Source organism: Hemicordylus capensis, chromosome 1 (genome assembly GCF_027244095.1).
Source record: "Hemicordylus capensis ecotype Gifberg chromosome 1, rHemCap1.1.pri, whole genome shotgun sequence".
Taxonomy (NCBI): Eukaryota; Metazoa; Chordata; class Lepidosauria; order Squamata; family Cordylidae; genus Hemicordylus; species Hemicordylus capensis.
In genome coordinates, this window is record NC_069657.1 from 271,833,922 (window position 1) to 271,856,955 (window position 23,034).

The 23,034-nt window shown below is 43.6% G+C and overlaps 1 protein-coding gene across 5 annotated transcripts in view; it reads left to right on the top strand.

Annotated features, from left to right (window-relative positions):
- The window catches only part of LDAH (lipid droplet associated hydrolase), a 237,370-nt gene that overhangs the window by 101,414 nt on the left and 112,922 nt on the right, over positions 1 to 23,034 (top strand). For 3 of the 5 annotated variants that reach the window (XM_053285194.1, XM_053285193.1, XM_053285195.1), the window contains exons 2-3: positions 1,509 to 1,661; positions 15,198 to 15,332. In XM_053285194.1, coding sequence (XP_053141169.1) covers positions 1,514 to 1,661; positions 15,198 to 15,332 — 283 coding nt within the window. In that variant the 5' untranslated portion in view covers positions 1,509 to 1,513. The other 2 variants (XR_008313551.1, XM_053285192.1) reach the window with 1 other exon arrangement.

A 23,034-nucleotide genomic window follows, 5' to 3' on the forward strand; every position in this document is an offset into this window, starting at 1 on the left:
CTATCAATTGCAAATATTGCAAGTGCTGCAATTAATGTATTCTGTTTATAGTCCATTAGTATTAGTATGGATAGAATCCATATTTTGCTGTTCAGCTCAATCACAGGTCCTATTTGAGCCTAACTAGGATTGTACTCCAACAGTTTAGGAATTTGTAGCTTAAAGAAATGTCTTGGGTTGCAATCCCATGCAAGCTTATTTGGGAATAAGTCAATTGAATTCATATGAAACTTAATTCTGATTCAGTGCATATGGAGAATTAGGAGTTAAACTAAAGTTAGATAAAATTACAAGCATAACTGGAAGTTCCTACTAAAAAGTAAAGATCATTAGGAATGAGAGTTTCTGATGTGGGAGAGTATATTGTCACCTGTAGCCTCAGTTTGTGGGGTACTGTGGCTGGTTAACTTATCTTTAGTGAAGGGTGGAGCATAGGAAGGCTATTTAACAAATCTTGAAGTCTTCTTTGGAATTTGTGACCAGGCTGCAGGAAAACCCATTTCTTTTAAAGAAAAGCTGAATATTTTAAAGTGTATATCCACTTAGCATCCGATGTCTTAAATCTCTAACCTGTGACAAATCTGATTTTGATCAATGTGTTCTGTACCATTTCACAAGGTGGTGTGTCTATGTATATAGTAATGAAAGGTTTGAAGTAGTACTCATCAAAATGAATGGAATATCCTCATTGATTTCCTTGTACATGGACTGAACAGCAAGTGACTGGTTCAGTCCAACAGATCTTTCAGATTGATATTCCTAGTTTGGCAGCATCACCTGCTCTACCTGCCAAAACTTTCATTTAGAAAATTGGAAAAATGGCATAGGCTTTATCAATGATGACTGCATAACTTCAAAGTTGTTAAACATAAGCTCTTTTATTATGGATGGCCTCCCATCGAGGCATGCACACTTTAAGAGAGTCCTGAGACTGGGGCTTGTGGATTTTCTAGGAACATATGATTCTGTAACATGCCTGAACAGCCACCTAATGGCTCAGCAGGGAAATGGCTTGACTAGCAAGCCAGAGATTGCTAGTTCGAATCCCTGTTTGTATGTTTCCCAGATTATAGGGAACACCTATAATGGACAGCAGTGATATAAGAAGATGCTGAAAGGCATCATCCCATACTGCGCGGGAGAAGGCAGTGGTAAACCCCTCCTGTATTCTACCAAAGACAACCGCAGGGCTATGTGGTCACCTGGAGTTGACACAGACTCCACGGCATGCTTTACCTTTAACTTGCCTGAAGCTAAGTAGGTGTCAGCTAAGTGGGTGTTTAACTTTCCACTGCCTGGACAGGAAACCATTGGGAGCCTTGAGCAAATTGATACAAGTATAATAGTGAACAACAAAAATATCACTGGATAATTCTTCTTTAGGCCAAGGAGGAGATAAGTGCAGAGTTGCTTTGGTTACAAAGAAGTGTATATGTTAGGGGTTGATTGTGCATGCATAACTATGCTTAACATGTTAAATGTAAAGCTTTTTAAATTCTCTTTAACAGTGAGCATGAAATTGGCATCTGAAGAGCAAGTCCCACTACATGAGGAGTTCATGTACATCTGTGGAGCGGCTACTCAGGTCTTGAAGTGTGGTCCTTGGAAAGATCTTTGGGGAAATGAAAGTGCTCCCAGACTCTTATTTCTTGTCATTCCTGGTAAGTTGTTAAGTAGCCTCTTGATGGGGCAAGTATGACCAGGTGTGCTCGAAGAAACAGGGGAAAGTTCAAGATATAACTGAAGAGAAGCTGGAAAGAATAAAAGGAAGACCTGGACACAACTACATCTAGTAGGAAAGGTTGTGTGTGTGTGTGTGCGAACAGAGACCTAAAAAGGCTTGCAGAAAAGAATGGAGAGTTGTTGAAGGCCTGTGAAATTCACAAGATTCTCTTGAGGGGTGGGGGGATTGCTCTGTTTTGTTCAAAGTTGCATGTCTGTCTTACCTACTGCTGAGAATCCTCCATTTAAGGACTGGAGAATTTCAGCTTGGCATATATAGTCAGGAATATCATGGCAAGTGAAGGGACTCTGCATTTTGTGTAGTGGAGTCCTATAATCTTTATGGGCAGTTCCGGGCTCTCGCTCTCCTCCATGATGTTTATATGGACTGGTTCAAATGATACTGTCCCTGTCTCCACAATTAAAGAGGGGATGTGCTGAGAGCATGCTCATTGTTGCTTTTGTTTGACAAGTATTTGGAGCATGTGTAGAGGGGCTATTCAGATGAGCAGCACTCATGCCTTAGTGATAAATAGATGTGCTGGGAGGGCATTGAAATGTTGACAGAGAATGTTTCGGTGGGTGTACTCTCAATGCATCCACTTCCTAAACACATAGGCAGGCAGGGATGGTATTGACCAAACTGACCCTGTGTCATATAGAACACCTGTTTAGTTGGTCATATATTCATCACTTGATGATTGTTGCATCAAAAGGTGACCTACGGATTTGTGAAGAAGCCATTGCACAATGCCTTTCATTGGAATTTAAATAGTAAAATATTAATCTAGAGCTGACTACATTCATGTGTGAACCAGTCCTAAGACACAGACTGGGCCATGAATGAAGGATTTTATCCTGAGTCAGATATATACATTACTATAGACCAGTTGTAAAATTCACACTTTAAATAAAAGGAATGTATGTGAAAAAACACTGTGTTTTTTTAAAACAGCTCTGCTTGCATAAGTATCTTGGGTTAGGCAACAAAATTGCTAGCCTACTTAATTTTGTAATAATGTAAGCCTATTTAATTTGTATTATTGCTGTTGAGATTTGTTCAGCCTCGTGCTGCATTTCACCTTATTGATTGATTGATTGATTGATTGATTGAAACATTTAACATACCACCCACTCCGAAGACTCTGAGTGGTGTACAAAAACATGCAAGGCAAAAACTAAAGTAACTAACAAAAAAGAAAAAACCAAATAGGTAAACTACAGGGCAAAAGCCTGGCGAAAAAGAAAAGTCCTCAATAGAGATTTAAAAATCAGTAAGGAAGGGGCTAAACAAATCTGAAGGGGAAGAGAGTTCCAAAGAAGTGAGGCAGCAACCGAAAAGGCCCTTTCACGGGTCCTAGTGCCCCGAACTTCTCGGAAATCAGGGACCAACAAAAGGGCCATCTGAGATGATCTGACCGGACAGGATGTAACTGGATGGGGGAGGCGGGTCTGTAGGTAGATAGGCGCTAAACCCCGCAAGGCTTTGAAGGTCAAAACCAGGTCGTTAAATTGAACTCAGAAGCGAATAGCCAATCAGTGCAATGACTTCAGGAGAGGTGTTACCCTGTCATATTTTCTGGCACCCATGAGTAGGCAGGCATATGCGGTCAATAGCTTATCTTCTTCATCACATATATTTTGAATTGTGAAATCTAGGTTCAGTTGAGTAATCTTCAGTTCCCCTGAACTTATGCTTCTGGATTGGGAATCAGAGCTCATTAGCATTGGTTCTTTTTACATGGAGATGTGTGTAGCAGAGGTATAAAGAGAAAAGGTATTGAGTTCATTTGCATAAAGGCATAAACATAGTGCAGTTCAGGTTTGTTCTCAAGGACTGGTAACAGATCTTGGGTTGCCTGAAGCAAGTAGGTTAGACTAACCTGAGATTGGCCAGTTCAAACGACATAACCAAGCGCTGCTTATTTTAACCTACATAGGAAGTAGACACTCGCGTGGGGATGGGGCGGAGGGAGCTTAAGTCCCATTACGTGCTCCCATGACCAGCTTAATATGACCAGTCCCATGCATGCTCCCGAATTCCAGGTACGTTCTTAATCTGAGGTTCTATGTGACATCTGAACCAGCTCAGTGAAAAGATTCTCAAAACTTTAGCAGCAATGGATTATAAAATGCTGCAAGATTATTTTTAGATTCCAATAAGCAGTCGTAGGTCAGCTTAAGAAAGGCTTATATCCTAATTGCTAGCTGGAAAGAGTGGCGTAAATTTGTGTGTTGCGACAATGCCAGATTACAGCTCATTTTTGGAAACAAGTTGTAGATTATATTACTATAAATTCATAGGGGCTATGTACATGACTGCGTGTGGGGTTGGGTGGGTGGTAGGGAAGGCAGGGTTCAACCTACCTTCCCCCAGATGACTGTTTGCAGCCCCAAAGGCATGCAAGCCACATGCCCACACTGCCGGGAGCAGTGCTGAGATTCAGCTGCATTGCTCCCAGCAGCTCTGGCCGTGAAACCTGTTGAAATTAATGGGACTTAAGCTGGTCATGATTAACATGTCCTATTTCAATGCTCCTTAGTCCTATCTAACTAATTTGGATGTTGTCCTCTGAGTAGTGGGTTGGTACTATCAAAATGGACAAAAGAATTACTTGGTGAACCTTGACTCAAAAACAGAAGTTGGAAAGTCTGGAACTAACTGGTTTGCCATGAGTATTATTATCCCTCGTATTGATCGTTAATTCTCTTATTTATAGAGTTCAATGCACTTTTGACCCCTTGTGTCATAATTTTCAAATATATTTATTGGTAGATTAAATACGCTTAAAATGTAGAAAGCAAAATAAAAGTTGTCACTTAAGACCATGACTATTGGGCCTAATTTATATTAGAAGAGCATACTTGGGCTTTGTGTATGAGAGGGAGAAAGAATGTGAACAAATGCAGGAAATGTGTTACATTTTACAGTTCTAGTAAAAAGAAATCTCTTTTCCTCTTAAATTTTGAAGAAATGATAGAATTCTTGATAGAATGATAGAAGAAAGAAAGAATTCTTTCTTTTAGGGTTTTCTGAGAGATCTCTGGGTTCTTGTGACTCTTCTATATGTGACTATACCTAAATTAGTTGGTTTAATACCAGATTGAGCAATTAAAACTCTTGCATGGGTTGGTGGTTCAGAATGCATAAGCTTCATTAAAATGTATTCCTAGCTGGCATGAATATTATATAGAGATATAGTTCTGTTTTATCTGCTTCCTGGAATGTCCCTGAATCCAGTTCTGCTCCTCTCATATAGAGTCTAGAGTTCGGAAATGTGGGGACAAGCAACAGGTTGGAAGAAGTGGAGTATGGAGATGCTGAAAGGGGGTTAAGAATTGAAAATTAGCAGTGATAGAGAAGATTGGAAGCATTGTGTGTAGGAAGATGAGCGTGAGAGCAGGAGGAGAGACTTCAAAATGGCCTTTGCTGTCTAGATTTGGGGGTTTTATTTGGGAGCAGGAAGTACCAATTGTCCATTGCATTTCATAGCAAATGATGGATATAAGCATCTAGATCATAAGAGTTCTAGTAAAAATCTTATCTCCTTCCATTCAGAAGTTTATTATTATTTGAATCCCACTTGGAGGGATAAACCTCAGCATTAGGTCTTGGGGTTGCAGGTAAAAAACAAAACACAAAACCATTCCTTGCTTTTGTTGAAAAATTGCCGCAGATGCTCTCAGTGTTGGAATGGGATGTATTTACTGCGCTGTGCTCACCATATATGTTTCACAGGCAGCATTTTTAATACAAATGAAATATAATTATGAACATGAGACAATTGTGCTTTCTGATTGTAGTGTGAAAACAGATGTACCAGAAGATGGTGCTGTTTTAAAGATAAGCATAAATATGTTGTCCACATTCTAGTGGATTTGTATCTTGGCTCATCAAAAATTAAATGCTGGTTATTTTTGCTGAATGAAAAGTAATTGTAACATATGCTCCTGAATATCCTGTTCTTTAATCATTTCATTTTGAATATATCCAAGAGCATATGTTCAAACTTTGCTCTGAATTTTGCCACCCTCTGGTAATCTTGGTCTACCCCTTGACTTAAAACTTAATTTACATCCCTGTGAGTATATTCTCACATGACCTAGGATGGTATTAAATTGAAATAATAAAGGGTAAAGATTTGGATTATATTTGTGACCCTCTGAAAGATTAGATTAACTTGGCGGTTTCCACAGGTTGAGTTGTTCTTGTGTAGTGGCTCATCATGTGAATAGGGTAAAGTGGACTGTACTCCCCTAAAAAGGTTTGCTTTGTCTTCTGCTTCCCAAAGTACTCTGTCTGAGAAGTTGTGTTTTTAGCAACAGAAAAATACAACAAATGTAACTCTTTAAAAGCAAAAGTTTTAAAATTGGTTTTTGTGCCTGATAGTTGTAGCACAATTCCCAAAGGTGCATATCTGTGTGTCTGCATGTTTCATTGTTTATTTAAAAGTCTATCTGGATTTTTAGGAGCACCTCATGTCCCAGAATTCCAGTAAGCTTTGCACGGTATGAACATGGGGAAGCCTAGCATAGTCCTGATAAAAAATCTGATCCAATCCGATCGCACGGCACTGTACATGCAGAGGATTCCCACAATAGACTGGATAGAGGCTTGCTTGCTCCCACCCACCTCCATCCAAGTGTATAGGTCTGTATGCAGGAAGCTTGAGGAGCAGTTACAGGTTTGAGAGGTCTGTATGCACCACCACCCCCATAGCTCCCCACAAAGCCCCTGTGCATGGTGGAAATAAGTTCTAATCAGACTGGATCATACTCAAAGTATAAAAGAGGAGATAGATGTGTTGTGTGGCAGAGAAATGAAAAGGGAACAGTGAAGCTGAAACCACCTTGGGATTGTTTTAATGAAAGGCAGTATACAAATTTAACAATAAATAAATTATTCAGAAATTGATTAGACATAAGAAAGATAACTAGCTGTATATTGTAAACTGGCATGAGTAAGAGATTCTGTGGGTTATTCAGAAAGTCAATGCAATGTCACCAGTCACTTAGCCAGAACCAAGAACACTGCTGGCAATTAATCATCAAAACAGACTTATCACAAAGATCATACAAGCACTGGACAGCACTGGTTTCCCCACGTACTCTTTAGCTTGCATCTTCAGTTTTAGCTTGGTTTTAGAGTGTTTATTGTATTTTAAATGGTTTTAATTATGTTATTGTGTTAATTGGATTTATATTGTGAACCACCCAGGGACCTTTTTGTGTGGGGCAGTATATAAATGTACTTTATATACAGTATGTAAATTATCATCCTAATAGTAATCTTCTCTTTGCTAGTGTGGAAGGCTTCTTTCATCCATAATATGAGTCTGAAGGAACTCATGTGTGAAATTGCTGAACTCCTAGCAATAATATGTAATTTGTCCCTACAGTTGGGTTTTGTACCAGAGGACTGGAAAGCAGCTAATGTAACTCTGATTTTCAAAAAGGGATGGTGGGGTGGGAATCCTGGAAACTACAGGCAGGTTAGCTTAACTTCAGTGTCAGGTAAATGGATGGAAAGCATACTTAAGGACAAAACTGTTAAACACATAGAAGAACGGTCTTTGCTGAAGGAGAACCAGCATGGCTTCTGCAAGGACAAGTCTTGCCTTGTTAACCGTGTGGAGTTCTTTGCAAGCATCAACAGGCATGTGGATAAAAGTGATCTGGTTGACATAGTATACTTGAACTGCCAAAAAGCTTTTGGCCAAATTCCCCAAGAAAAGCTCTTGAGTAAACTTGGTAGTCATGGGATTAAAGGACAGGTTCATGTGTGGATTGGTAACTTGTTGAAGGTCATGCAACAGAGGGTAGGAGTAAATGGACAGTTTTCACAATGGAACGAAGTAAGAAGTGGGGTCCTTCAGGGATCTGTACTGGCACCAGTGCTCTGTAATTTGTTCATAAATGATCTAGAAGTTGGGTTACCAGTGACGTGGTGTTGATGAAAATGCCTCCGGGGTGTTTGGTCAGCACCCCCAGTTTGGGCAAATGTGGGGGATTTAGTTCAAAAGGCAAGGCAGTTCCAAGCAGTTTTAATTTGTGCAAGCATCTGAACTCAAGAAAACTGGCAAGAGGTTTGGGATAGAGGTTTTGATTAACAAAAGGAGTTTATAGAAAGAAAAATAGTAAAAGTAGTAAGACTAAGTTACTAGGTGGCCCTAATGTAAAGGCAATACAAATGTTTAAAAATAGACTACTATAAGGCACATTTAGCTTAAAGTTACAGATCATGTGTAAATTCAGAGGCAGCAAGAGAGAGATGCTAAGAGAGGGGGAAGGGGGAAGTTTGAATCGAAGTGAATAGATTGTGTTCCTGAGAGCCAGACAACCACTATACTGTACCTGTCTCTAGGCAACAGGGCTTCGAGCAGCAGGAGACCTGTGTCTGTCAAGGACAGTGAGGTGGAAGGGAGAGAGTTGCAGAGGTTAGTGTAAGGATGGATGCCCATGAGATAGGTATCTCGGTGGGCCCAGCTCCCTATGCCTGCCAGGGACGCTGGCTGGAAGGGCATACGGACCGATCCAGGCAGTGATTTCAGCTCGGGTGGCCCCAGTGGAGAGGGGAACACCAAGGTGGTCTGCTGGAGCTCTTTTTGCAGTAGAGTCCCAGGTGTAAAGCACAAGAGAGCACGTAGGTGTTCTGCAGTTGGAGTCCCAAGTTGGAAGGACAAGGGAGCACACTGGGTCATGGAGTTAGAGATACTTTTATCCTAAAATGTGTCTGGAGGCATATTTCTTTTGTCACACTTTGCTGAATAGAAGAGCACGGGCGGGCTGGCGTGGGATGCATTGTGTCTGATTGTCCTTCCTCGGTAGGACCGGGTGTGAATAGCCTATTGTATGCAAGGCTGATTGTAATGAAAACTAGAATATGCAGATGCGTCAAAGTATATCCTGTGTTGGGACTTATTCTCCCAATAATTCTATCAAGTTTTGATAGGCATACTTTCAAAGTTACATCACTAACTTGCACCTTTTGTGACGGAGACTGCTGCTGCACTTGCTTTCCCTTCCTAGCCTAATTGCTTTGTTTGCAACAGGTGTTGTATATCTCTTGTAAGGGGGTGAGGGGAGTTTTAGGTTTTATCCTAAGTCCGAAATGACCAAAGTCCGATGGTCATTTCTGGAGTCTGCTTAGCCGGGCCCCCATATAGGGAGAGGGGTGTGAAGGTGATTACCTTTGCAATTTGTGTTACTTGCAGCCTAAATCTAGGGGTGACCAGTCCAGTGCCAGCTAAGTGACTTGTCCCCATGTATAACATAAACTAGGAGCTCACATTGTGGTGCAGCTCCTGAGCATAGCAAAAGTACAATCTCCAAGCCTGGAGATACAGCTGTAAATGGTGAGGCTTCTGGGAGCCAGGAAGAATAAGCTGAGCTAGTAACAGTGGCCAGATTTGCAGATGACACTAAACTATTTAGGGTAGTAAAATCCAGAACAGATTGTGAGGAACTCCAAAAGGATCTCTCCAAACTGGGTGAGTAGGTGACAAATGGCAAATGCGGTTCAATGTAAGCAAGTGTAAAGTGATGCAAACTGGGGCAAAAAAACCCAACTTCACATATACAATGATGGAGTTTGAGCTGTTGGTGACTGACCAGGAGAGAGATCTTGGGGTCGTGGTTAACAGCTTCTTGAAAGTGTCGACTTGGTGCACAGCAGCTACGAAAAAGGCAAATTCCATGCTAGGGATCATTGGGAAGGGGACTGAAAATAAAGAATGCTAGTATTATAATGCATACAGATCTACTGTGCGGCCACATTTGGAGTTTTGCATATTGTTCTGGTCACTGTATCTTAAGGATATTTATTGAATAAATAAATCAAAATAATAATATTGTAGAACTGGAAAAGGTGCAGAAGAGGGCAACCAAGATGATCAGGGTCCTGGAGCACCTTCCTTTTGAGGCAAGGCTACAGCATGTGGGGCTTTTTTGTTTGGAAAAGAGTCAAATATGGGGAGACATGACTGAGGTATAATAGTGTGCATGGACCAGTCCGGGGCCATAGAAAAGGCCTCCGGACCGGTCCGGAATTTTGGCGGCGGACGGAGTGTGTCTTTAAGGGGGGGTGGTAGTACTTAAATACACACACCCCGCCGCTCTTCCCCCTCCGGTGCTGGACTTTCCAAAAACGTTCTTGGGGCGGCAGAGTTCCTCCCTGCCGCCCCTGCCCCCATCGTTGTCTGCAAAGGGTTAAAGTAGAAAAAGCTGGCGGCACACATGTGCCCTTCACGGCGCACGTGCGCCGCATATACACAGTACTGTGTGATAGAGGGCACTACAAATTGCCACTTCCACATGGTATTGAGGGCAGTGTCGATTATTTGGCTTTGGCCTCACTGAACCAGAGGCTTAAACTATACATCTTTTTTTTTGACCTGTGGGAAGTAGGCATTGTTAATGGTTAGGATTCCATTAACATGGAACATGGCTTCCAACATGGCTTGGTATGTTGGAAGAGAAATTTGCCTCTATTCAGAACACTATCATGTTAAATGCAAAATATCAGATTCAGGATAGATCCTTGCAAGATCCTCAAGTGGGCTGAGGCTGAACAAATGTAGAACAGCTTTCTAGAGTTAATCCAAATTGGAATATCTCTGTGTGGAGCAGACAGTCTAGAGAAATATGCTATCTTAATTGTTTTTCGTACTTAAACCCAGGCTTCCTCCAAGGGGTTACCTCTGGCAGGTAAGCTGTGCCTAGAATCCATAATACAGAAACACAGACACATGTTCACGCATGACATTGTACACAGTTCTCAAACATATAGCTTCTGTGTTGGAAAAAGTATGTATGCCTGAGTGGCCCTCAGAAGTTCCTCATCTCGGTCGGTTATAGAAACGGCATGTTTCTCATTAAACCTTGATTATCAGTTGTTTCTAATAAGTTAGTCTGCCTCCCCAAATTTCTCCGTATGTGAGAACATTGTATTCTGTACATGCTCCATTTAAATCCTTCTGACATCTGTGTGGGCTGGCTTCCATGCATGAGCATAGGGGAGTTAGAAGTTGCTTCTTCCCTGGTGGTTGGTTTGTAGCCAAAGGCAGATTAGCTTTCCTCAAGCAAGGAAACTAATTCTTACTCAAATTGAAACCCCCAACATCTTGGGATGAGAGAGCTGTTGAAAAATTGGCTAGCAAAAAATACATTACAGTGATTTGCTGTGTGCAGTATTTCTGAGGATTTAAACCTTTATCATATAAATACGTTTTAATTTTGATGGTGTTTTTTGTAATAACTAGCTTAACCCATGCAGAGCATCTGCACACTAGTACTTGATTGCTGCCCTCACTCACAGCCCCACTCACCTCAGAGATCTCTCTACCATCACCTGAGATGTGCTCCTGCTCCTCCATCCTGTTGCTTCCATTCCCCTCACCCCTCTTGGTTGTGGCTGCAGCGTTGCTGGTACCTATTGGCCAAGTTGCAGCCCCCTATCCCCAGAGTTGTCCTCGCCTGAGCCCCATTCCTGCTGCTCCCCACAGGAGCAGCAGCGGTTGACCAGGCCCTTCCTCGCTGCTGCCACCACCATGGCCACTCATTCTACCTCAGGCCACTGACAGACCCGGGCCCATCCCTTGCCTGCCTGCCTCCGCCAATGGCCTCGGTAGCCCCAAACAGCAGCAGTGGTTGACTGGGCCCTTCCTTGCTGCTGCTGCTGCCGCCACCATGGCCACTTGTTCCCCTCAGGCTGCTGACAGGCTCGGGCACGTCCTTTCCCCCTCCTTCTTTCTCTCTTCCCCTCATTTCTCTCTCTCTCCCTTCCTGAATTAACAGATCTTGTTCATCTTGTTTCTTCATCTAATTCAGACAGTGGAAGCCTCCGTCTCCTGAAGGGGCTCTTTCCTCCCTCACAACCCCTCTCTTCGCAGACCCCTGCCCACTATCCTTTTATATAGAGAGAACTATCCTATCCTCTACAATAAAGAACATCTTCCAACCAGTAACAGTTGCCTTCCAACTGACCTTAACCATCACAGGCTCCTCCTCCCTATCTGCATATGGAATCCCCACTGTCCAGTCAGGTGCTTCTGCTCGTGAACTCTCACGAGAGCTGCCACACATGGGATTAGCCATGGGTACACCTTAGAGAATTGCGCACTCACTCTGATCCAGCGCAGAGCATCTGTGCCCCTAATTCTCCTCCCAGTCCACTTTCCCTTGCTGTCCATGGCCTGGCTGGCGCTTTCCCTCACCACCCGTGGCTGGTCGACACTTTCTAGTTCCCCCCGCTGCCGCTGTTGTTTTTGGCTGGCTGCCCCCGCCTGTCCCCCTCGCTGTCTGGAAGTTCTCCAAAACTATTTCTAGAGTTGCCATGCATGGGATTACCATGGGTATGCCTTAGCGAATTATATATAACAAAGAAGATAGATAACAACAATAATAAATCCCACTGCCACACCCACACCAAAATCCTTTCCTCAGCTTTTCAGCAGCTTCTTCAAGGGTACAGTAACTCTTCCAGCAGTATTCACCTTTCACTTTTTTGACTGCTTTGTGGAAATGTAAATTAGTGCCTGATCTATGGCTTAGTAAAGTCAGTGTTGCCCACCAGCTCTAGTAGTTTCCCTACTACTCTGTTCTAGGTACCCTATTTCGCAGGTAACCTTCCCTTTTGTCTTTTTCATTCAAACCATTTCACTTAAAACCACTGACTTTCTTGGAATGTTTCTGGGGCATTACCAAGTAGCTGCTTTGCCCTTTCGCAGTAGTGCCAAGCAGCACATTGAAGTTAAGGTAATTAAAGAGAGAGGCCGGTCTGCTTGTCCTGTGTCAATATTCTTGGCACGGTGAAGGCTCATTATGACAATCCTCTTTTTGCAAATATAGAATTTTGAATTGCAAAATCCGTGGTTCAGATCTTGTCATGAACTGGCTACTGTAGCCTTAGGCAAACTATTGATTCTGCACTATGAGGTAATACTGACCTACATCTCCATAGTGCTATTGTAAGGATGTCTGAGATCATGTAGGTAAAGTGCTCTGAACACTCTAAGTATTATTATCTACAACTATTGATAAACTTCAGAAGCACACATTCCTTTCCATAGTTTTGTTAGTCCATAAATAGCTTGGCTATAAATGAATAGTAGTTCAGCTGCTGTTCAACAGAAAAGTTCTCAAAGCAGTTTACCTAGCAAATAGTTGTGATAATGATGCAGTTAAGAGATCTTGTGTATCCTTGAGCTTAAAAGCAATACTGCTTTTTAAAGGATAAGATAATGGGCAGTTGTGCAGGTGTATTGTCTGTCTTTAAAATGTGATAAAAGTAAAGGCCAGTACAACAAACTCTCTAGAGACCATTATGTTTCTCTGGCCATAATGCTTGCTTTCCCTACCCATATTCACCAATGAGAGTTGCATGTGTATTGGGCTCTGAATTAAGGGTTTTGATTCTAGTCCTGCAGAACCCGCAGCTCAGGTAAGTCTTTTGTTGCTCTGGTCTCTGTCAACAGTCAGATGGAACAAACTAATCCAAAGTTGAATTTGGATTAGTGTTGACCATATCATTCTACAAAGCAGTGAGGATATTTAATCATACAGTGGATGTAGATGCATGGTAAAATATGTTGTTAAACGGTTGTCCATATCTAATCAGGGAGGCTGATATGTTATGATATGTTATGTTTTATATATGATATGATATATGTTATGAATATGTTCTCATATTCAAAGATTCCTGGGTAGGAGGGGGTTAACCCAGGAATCTGTGGCTATCTGGAGGCACAGGGAGCCCTGCTGACCCAGCAGTTCTGAACTTGGATAGCCCAGATCCACTGCCCAGGTTAAAAGTGAGGTAGGTCACAGAGAGCCTTCCTATCTCTTTCTTTGGGTCATCTGCAGCACTGGCACACTTTATACTGTTCCTGGGCTGCTTTACCAAAGAGTTCTGTGGCAAGCAGGACCAGGAAGAAGAGAGCTCTGCTGCATTGTATTTCAAAGGCTTAAAACACAAGCACATCTCTCCATGACCAGACACATATCTGAGTAGATAATTTGGTCTTAAGTGTTGCTTGAAAAAAACGTTGCAATAGAACTTTATTTGCACAGATTATGTTGCGTATTGGTATAATAATTTGCAATATTAACTTTAACAGAATTTTGGACTGTGGTTTTTGGAATAGTTTGAATGGGGGGATTTAATTGGGTTTGGGGTTTTTTTAAGCCAGTACACATTTCTCCCTTTTTCTATATCTCCCAGCATCAGTGTCTCCTATAACATAGAAATCTATTGGAATAATTTTAAAATTAACTTTTCTCTGAAAAAATGAATGTTGCTGTCATAAGAGAAAAATGGTCAGGTCCAGAAACTGATCTGATCGGTTACTTTGGGCAAAGCTGGCTGCTCCTTTTCTTAAGTGGAAGAAATCATCTGTTTCTCTGTGAATAGCTGCATTTAAGGTTGCATTGGTTGTTGAATTCAAACAATTAACTTAACCCACACAGAGCATCTGCGTGTTAGTACCCAAATGCTCCCTTCACCCCCTGCCACAGCCCCCCTCACCTCAGAGATCTCTCCACCCTCACCTGAGCCCACTCCTGCTCCTCCTCCTCCATCCAGTTGTTTCCATCCCCCTCACCCCGCCTACTGGCTGAAGTGTTGCTGTTGCCTATTGGCCAAGCTGAAGCCCTCTATCCCCAGAGACCTCTTCCCCAGAGCCCCGCTCTTGCTCCTCCCTCTCTCCGCAGAACCAGCAGCAGCGGTTGACTGGACCCTTCCTCGCTGCCACCACCGCCATGGCCGCTCATTCCCCTCAGGCCTGCCGTCCCTTGCCTGACTGCCTCCCTCTGCCAATGGCCTCAGTAGCCCCCAAAAGAAGCAGTGGTTGACTGGGCCCTTCCTTGCTGACAATAGGCACCGCCATGGCTGCTCATTACCCTCGGGCCACTGACAGGCTTGGGCCCATCCCTTGCCCTTTCTTCTTTCTCTCTTCTCTCTCTCTCTCTCTCTCTCTCTCTCTCTCTCTCTCTCTCTCTCTCTCTCTCTCTCTCTCTCTTCCTGAGTTAACAGATCTTGTTCATCTTGTTACCTTATCTAACTTACACAGTGGCAGCCTCCTTCTCCTGAAGGGGCTCTTTCCTCCCTCACAACCCCTCTCTTCACAGACCCCTGCCCACTATCCTTTTTATATATAGATAGATTCCTCTCCTCTACAATAAAAACCATCTTCCAGCCAGTAACAGTTGCATTCCAACTGTCCTTAACCATCACAGGCCCCTCCTCCCTATCTGTTTATGGAATCTCTACTGCCCAATCACCATGGTGCTTCTGCTCGCGATCTCTCGCAAGAGCTACTACACATGGGATTAGCCACAGGTACACCTTAGAGAATTATAGACAGTTGTGCAATTGTCGGGATAGTGAAAGATCTTTTATATAAAGTTTCTTGTTCATAGTCTTTCAGCTAAAGTGCTTCAGTTTCACACCACTAACAGACTTTCTTTTTCTTTTTCAGGTAATCCAGGACTGGCTGGCTATTACCAGACATTCATTCAAGCTTTGTACTGTGCCCTGAATCAGCAGTATCCAGTTTGGGTTATAAGTCATGCTGGACACTGTAGGGTCCCTCATGGCATGGATATGATGGAAGGTACTCCAAATTAACTTGCTAACATGCTGCCACTCTGAAACGTTGCAGTCTCTGTTTATATGTCGGACTAGTCCAATGTTTTTCTTTGCTTTTTAAGACTGTGGCTGACATCCAGACTAGTGTTGCGCTAATTCAAGGATGTGTTGAAATCTGCTTCTGCTAAGTTGAGAGCTTGGATTCCGGACAACTGTTGCACTTGAACAATAGGGTACACAACCTATGGTGTGCTGCCTCTCTGAAACATCTTCCTTGGCCTATCTATCTTGCAGGGAAAGATGCAAAGAACAATATATGTGTTAAAAAATATATTACATGTTGGCACAATGTATAATCATCGTATGTGGTGTGTCAGCCTAGAACCAGATGCAAAGAGCACAAAGTCTTGAAGTGATGGGCTTGCTTACCTAGTTCATTGCCAAAAGCAATGGAACACAATGATTCACTTATAGCTATAAACGCCCTTCAGGTCAGTTCGCATGTTGTCTCAGTTTCACACAGTCCACTTGTGTCTGGCACATTTCCCTTTCAGTCTTGTCAGATTATAACTCCTTGCTTCCCACCTGATGACCTACTGCTTTGCCGTTTCTGTCTGTGTTTTGACCAGCAGGCTTTGAGCTCTCACCTGCCACCTGACCTCTTACTGTCGTTCACCTTCTGCGTCAGTGTGTTTGTGGACCTGGCTGAGTGTCCTGCTGTTCCATTCATGAGTACCAACTCGGCAGATGCATCTTGGCACTCTGGCACATCAAGCATGAGGACAGTGCCTACTTCAGTTGTACTCATTGCACAAATGAAGACATTAAGGAGCCTTCTGGCTCAGCCAGGCATCCCAGGTTAGCAGAATGCAGGGACAGCATGTTTGCCAGGAGAACTGGAGTCAGAATGAGCAGTGCAGGCTGATAGATCTGTGCCTTGAGCACTCCAGTTTCTCAGTGTTGAGAATCTGTGTAAATGATCAAGCTGCTATTGGGGGCATGTGGCTCCTCGGGTAAAAGCCATAGGGGAGCACAGGCACAGCCAGAGCAGTGATGTACACTCAGCAGTAGCAGATGCTGCATGCTGACTAGGCACAGACATTCCCCTTGAAGAGATAAGCCTCATGACTTGGGACCTGCACATTGCAAATCTCCTGGACATGCATGGAATTCTTGGACTGCCAAGTGCAACTCAATCCATACCAGGTATGTGCTCCCACAGATATACTGCAAAATGCCATGTCTGTTAGACCACAGCTTAGAGGTGCTGAAGCCTTCTGATATTTACTCTTGTTGCAGGGGTGCCACAGGAACAGTATTCAGAAATGAAACTGGCTCCGAGTCAGCCAAGGACAGAGGTATTTGGTGAGTTGACGACTTTATAGGGACATACCTAGCATTTGTCTTTCAGAGTGAGTTTTGGGTGCAGTGCCCCTCTCTGAAAATGGACCGAGAGGCCTCTAGTGTCATAAAATGTTGTGTTAAATCACTGAGTGCAGAGCAGCTCACAGCCCCAAAGAAATGAGCCAGAGCCCACATCTTGTCCACCACTAGTTAAAATGCATTCTTATTACAAAGTTAGATGTCCTACAGTTAGCCATCACATACTGCGGCAAACCACCAGTTTTCAAATCCTACTGCGAAAGTGCATTCTCTGCTCCATTAAAATAGTTATATTCTATCGCAGAATCTATATGTTATAACTATATATTCTAAAGTGCTGTGTTGGCATTCAGTACAATAAAAAGCCTGTCAAATTTCCTTTTTAAATAATCTGTGACTCTTGTGACAGGCAGAAGATAAATGTACTCAATCAGTGATGCTCAACGTTGGGCCCCCAGATGTTCTTGGACTTCAACTCCCATAATCCCCAGCCAAAGGCCACTGGGCCTGGGGATTATGGGAGTTGAAGTCCAAGAACATCTGGGGGCCCAGCGTTGAGGATCCCTGTACTAAATAACGGTACAGCAAAAGAATACACTGTATACCTTAGATGCAAATACCATCTCTCCCATATATAGAACATTTGCAAAGTAACCTTCAATCTACTTCAAAGGCAAAGAAGGGGGTGGGGAGAAGTGATGAGAGAAATGGGCAATTTATTCAGTTACTCTGCACTTAGGAGACAATGTGCACTTATAAGAATTCTCCTTACCTCAACCCTCTCATCAAAGAAGGCGCTATAGACTTTCCTTCAAGTGCACAACACACCTCCTTTGCTTGGATGCATGCAGTATAAGAGATTATTTAGAACATTATTATTTTTGGCTGTGTTTGAAACTTGCTTTTTTCTTTGCACCCACAAAGAGAGAAAGGCACCACAGTGGGCACATGGCCAGACTGCCCTCGCACAGTGAGATTCAGTACTACCTGTGAGACCTCCGGATGCAGGAGCAAGAGGAGAAGGAGCATTGGATACAGCACAACATTCAAATATTGGAGGGCAGTATGAAGGGCACCATACATAACAGAATCTGCAGCCACTTCTGCATGATGTGACGGCAATAAGGGCAACCATCGATGTAATGTACCAGCAGTGACGTGAGCACATGCCTTCATGCCCAATGGATGTGAGAGCTGTGAGCCTCCACCTCAAAGCCCAAGAACCTCTGGTTCAATGACTGACCACTAGGGGTGTGCACAGAACTGTGGAGCTGCGGTCCGGCACTGGGGTGGGGGGTTCCAATAAGGACGGGCGGGGATTTACTTACCCCTCCCAACAACGGCGCCGTATTTCCTAGAGCTGTTGGACGGCAGGATACCTCCCTGCTGCCCACTTCAATCCCCGCTTGTGGCTCCTCAAGTATTAATAATTGGGCGGCAGGATACCTTCCTGCCGCCCCCTTCAAAACTCCGCGCGGCTGGCGGCCGCCCCCTTCAAGACCCCTGCCGCCCCCAAGACCCCTGCCGCCCCAAGACCCCTGCCGCCCCCTTCTTGTTAATTCTCCATTGCAAAGGGGCAGCAGGATAACTCTCTGCTGACCCTTTGCCTGCTCGGCTGCAAAAGGCTTCTTAGAAGCCATTTGCAGCCAAGCAGGCAAAGGGGCGGCAGGGAGTTATCCTGCTGCCCGATTTCTAAAAGGAACAACTGCTCCTTTTAGAAATCGGGCGGCAGGATAACCCCCTGCCGCCCCTTTGCAATGGGGAATTAGCAAGAAGGGGGCGGCAGGGGTCTTGGGGGCGGCAGGGGTCGTGAAGGGGGCGGCCACCAGCCGCGCGGGGCTTTGAAGGGGGCGGCAGGAAGGTATCCTGCCGCCCGATTCTTAATACTTAAGGAGGAGCCACAAGCGGGGATTGAAGCGGGCGGCAGGGAGGTATCCTGCTGCCCGATAGCTCTAGGAAATATGGCACCATTGTTGGGAGGGGTAAGTAAAGCCCCCCCCCGTCCTTATTGGAACCCCCCACCCCATCTTCCCGAACCAAACCACCCCGTGTCCGGACCGGTCCGGAGGCCTTTAGAATGGCCTCCAGACCGGTCCGTGCACATCCCTACTGACCACTCCCATTTAATGTTCAACCTAGGCTCAGGGCAGCAATGTATCCAAGCATGCCACCCAAGCAAAGTGCCAGTGGTTCCACCCAGGGAGGAACCACTATCCTTATCAAAGACTTGGGCAGCATTGCAGTGGTGCTGCAGCTTCTGCAGCCACAGTACCCACACAGTGTGGGAACAGTATACCTGTCAATGAAGGCCCACCCGCACTGTGGAGCAGAGCCATGGTAGCAAACAGGAAGGCAAGGAGTGTTTAGAATGGCAGCATTTTGGATTAAACTGTAGCTATTTTAAGAAACTATTTTAAGACAATAAAAAATAACTGCAACTATGAGCTGTGGCTTGTGTGCCTAGCACAACGTAAACATAGGCACTGTTGGTTATTGCTATGGGTGCAAGGGGCGTGTGCGTTTACATACATACGTACATATGCACACATGGTGGGGAATAGAATTGCTTCACAGCAGCAGCAGAGGACTAGCTGAATGCTGCTGATACCATCCAACATCCTGGGAAGGAATGGCCCTAAAAAGCTGCAGGAGAGGCCTGTATTATTTACACTATGTACAGGTGAAACTCGGAAAATTAGAATATCGTGCAAAAGTCCATTGATTTCAGTAATGCAAATTAAAAGGTGAAACTGATATATGAGACAGACGCATTACATGCAAAGCAAGATAAGTCAAGCCTTAATTTGTTATAATTGTGATGATCATGGCGTACAGCTCATGAAAACCCCAAATCCACAATCTCAGAAAATTAGAATATTACATGGAACCAAGAAGACAAGGACTGAAGAATAGAACAATATCGGACCTCTGAAAAGTATAAGCATGCATATGTATTCAGTACTTGGTTTGGGCCCCTTTTGCAGCAATTACTGCCTCAATGCGGCGTGGCATGGATGCTATCAGCCTGTGGCACTGTATGGAAGACCAGGATGCTTCATTAGCGGCCTTCAGCTCTTCTGCATTGTTTGGTCTCATGTCTCTCAACCTTCTCTTGGCAATGCCCCATAGATTCTCTATGGGGTCAGGTCAGGCGAGTTTGCTGGCCAATCAAGCACAGTACACTCTATACTTTTCAGAGATCCGATATTGTTCTATTCTACAATCCTTGTCTTCTTGGTTCCATGTAATATTCTGATTTTCTGAGATTGTGGATTTGGGGTTTTCATGAGCTGTACGCCATGATCATCACAATTATAACAAATTAAGGCTTGACTTATCTCGCTTTGCATGTAATGCGTCTGTCTCATATATCAGTTTCACCTTTTAATTTGCATTACTGAAATTAATGGACTTTTGCACGATATTCTAATTTTCCAAGTTTCACCTGTATATAACAGGTAACAGCAGGAGGGCTTAGTCAAGCAGCATTGTCAGTCAGCTTGACATTGTACAACCATTTGAGTGCACTGGCCACTGAACACATTTTAAGGGACATGCCTGCAGTGCAAGTTGTTATATATTACATGGAAGATGTAATATTTTACATGCAGTTCAGCCTTAAGGAGTATATCCCCAGCCAGCATCCAAGGGAGGACCAAATATTGAAAAATGGTCATACCTGAAATCCTGCAGTCCCCGGAGAGTAACCTGCTTCATGCATTCAAGCAGGTGGCGAGGGAGGTAATAAGGTGGTCTCCTGAGCAGTTGTTTGCTTCCCTTTGGCTCAGTTGCGTCTCTGAAAAAAGAGACTTTGAGCCTATTCTATTTGGGGTATAGCTTATGCTCTGCCTTATGTGCTCCCAGTGCATGGAGGCCCACTGTGAGCAACTATTCATTTTTAAAAGTGGCGATTCTGAATTGGCATGCACAGTGAATTGGCATTCTGAATTGGCATGCACAGTGATAGAAGTGCCACTACTTCCATGTGTTGCTGGCATGTCCCTCTGAAGCCATCTAAAAATATTTTAAAATGCTCAAGCAATGTTTCCTCAGACATGTACTAAATTGAAATCCTTCCTAAAACACATAGGAATTCTTAAAAGCAAGCAGGCAAAGTTGTCCCCAAGAGGGATCCTAAACAAGTAGCCTGCTATATACACTGCTGGGTATACTTCCAAATGAGTTCCAAAAACTTGGGACGTGACTTAAAATGGCAGAACACCTTTTCCAAGATCAAGCCACTGTATGCTACCTTCAATGCCCACATTATCTTACGCTGTCTTTGTATAAGTGCAGTGAGATCACAAGAACTTGCATGAGTATCTCTGTGGTTTTGCACAGCTCCACAACCTTCTTGTGTGTGCACATCATTGCTCATCGCACTGGAGCAGCATTAGTCTGGATATTGACCATTGAACTTAAAATCCATATTATGTGCAGGCTCATACAATACACATGAACCCAAATCTCTGGTTCCCAGAGATCAGTGATGAGCCCAACTTCAGATGGGGAGGACGACGTACAGACAATCACATCATCTGAACCTACCACTGTCTGCTCCCCCAGCCCTGCATATGTTTCTGGAGCCACCATTTGTAACCAAAAGTTTTGGCTACAGATGTCTGCTCCAGAACAGCAAGTATGGCAGGAAGGTCAGATATTGGTGGGTTTGGATGACACAACCAATGTCCACCTATTGCTTCCCCACCAGAATTCAGGCTTGCCATTGAATGTCTGAATCCTGCTTTTTATGATCCAGAGATTGTCATGTGAACCCACCCTATGTCTGAGAAAATCACCTTTGGTATTGAAAGGACAAGAAGTTAATGTCCCTAAGCATGATAACATTTTTTTACATCTTGGAATTGGTCTATATTGCAGACTTCTGAAGTTTAAATGTATGAAAACAGCAAATGTTTAGACTTTGCTGCTAACTTTAAGAAACCACAATTTCCCTTTGTTCCATATGATGGTGTGAGTGAGAAGCAGATGTGCACGGTTGTGCATGAAATAACTATTGGTGGGGCAGCAAACCACGCTCCCCAATAGAAACCAGGCAGGAACAATATTTCCTTGAGGATGTGCATCACTTTGTGTTCCTCAGGGCATAAACAAAAAATGAGAGGGCATGACAATCAAGAAAGATCATTAGAACTCTCAAACTGGAGAGAAGCTGAATGGCTTTTTTGCATCTGTCTTCACAGTGGAGGATATGGATCATATATCCAATCCAGAACTGAACTTCTCAGGCTTGGAGGCTGAAGAACTGGGCCAATTTGAGGTGATGAGAGAGGATGTTCTAAACTGTCTTGAAAAACTAAAAATTAACAAATCGCCAGGGCCAGATGGCATCCACCCAAGAGTACTGATGAAATTCAAATGTGACATTGCTGATCCAGCAAGAATATGTCCCAAACAGTCAGGATTATTATACCAGAGGACTGGAAAGTAACCAATGTAATTCCAATTTTCAAAAAGGAATTGTATTGGGCTCGGGTGGGGGGATGTGGGAAACTACAGGCTGGTTAGCTTAGCTTCTGTGCCCACATATATCTTAGAATTGGTCTTCTGTGCCCACATACTCATTAGCTTGCATCTTTAGTTTTAGAGTGTTTATTGTATTTTAAATGGTTTTAATTATGTTAATGTGTTAATTGGATTTATATTGTGAACCACCCCTGGACCTTTTTGTGTGGGGCAGTATATAAATGGGCTTTGCTGAAGGAGAACCAGCATGGCTTCTGCAAGGACAAGTCTTGCCTCGTTAACCTTGTAGAGTTCTTTGTGTAAACAGGCATGTGGATAAAGATGATCTGGTTGACATAGTATGCTTGAACTGTCAAAAAGCTTTTGACCAAGTTCCCCACCAAAAGCTTTTGAGTAAACTTGGCAGGCATGGGATAAGGGGACTGGTTCATGTGTGGATTGGTAACTGGCTGAAGGACACGAAACAGAGGGTAGGAATAAATGGACAGTTCTCACCATGGAGGGAAGTAAGAAGTGGGGTCCCCCAGGAATCTATACTGGGACCAGTGCTCTGTAACTTGTTCATGAATGATCTAGAAGTTGGGGTAACCAAAGAAGTGGCCAAATTTGCAAGTGACACTAAATGTTTTAGGGTAGTGAAATCCAAAACAGATTGTGAGGAGCTCCAGACTGGGTGAGTGGGTGATGAAATGGCAAATGCTGTTCAATGTAAGTAAGCAGGTATAAAGCGATGCATATTGGAGCCAAAAAACCCAACCTCACTCACTCACTCACTCTCTCTCTCTCTGATGGGGTCTGATCTGTCATCTGATCTGATGATGGGGTCATGGTGGACAGTTTGTTGAAAGTGTTGATTT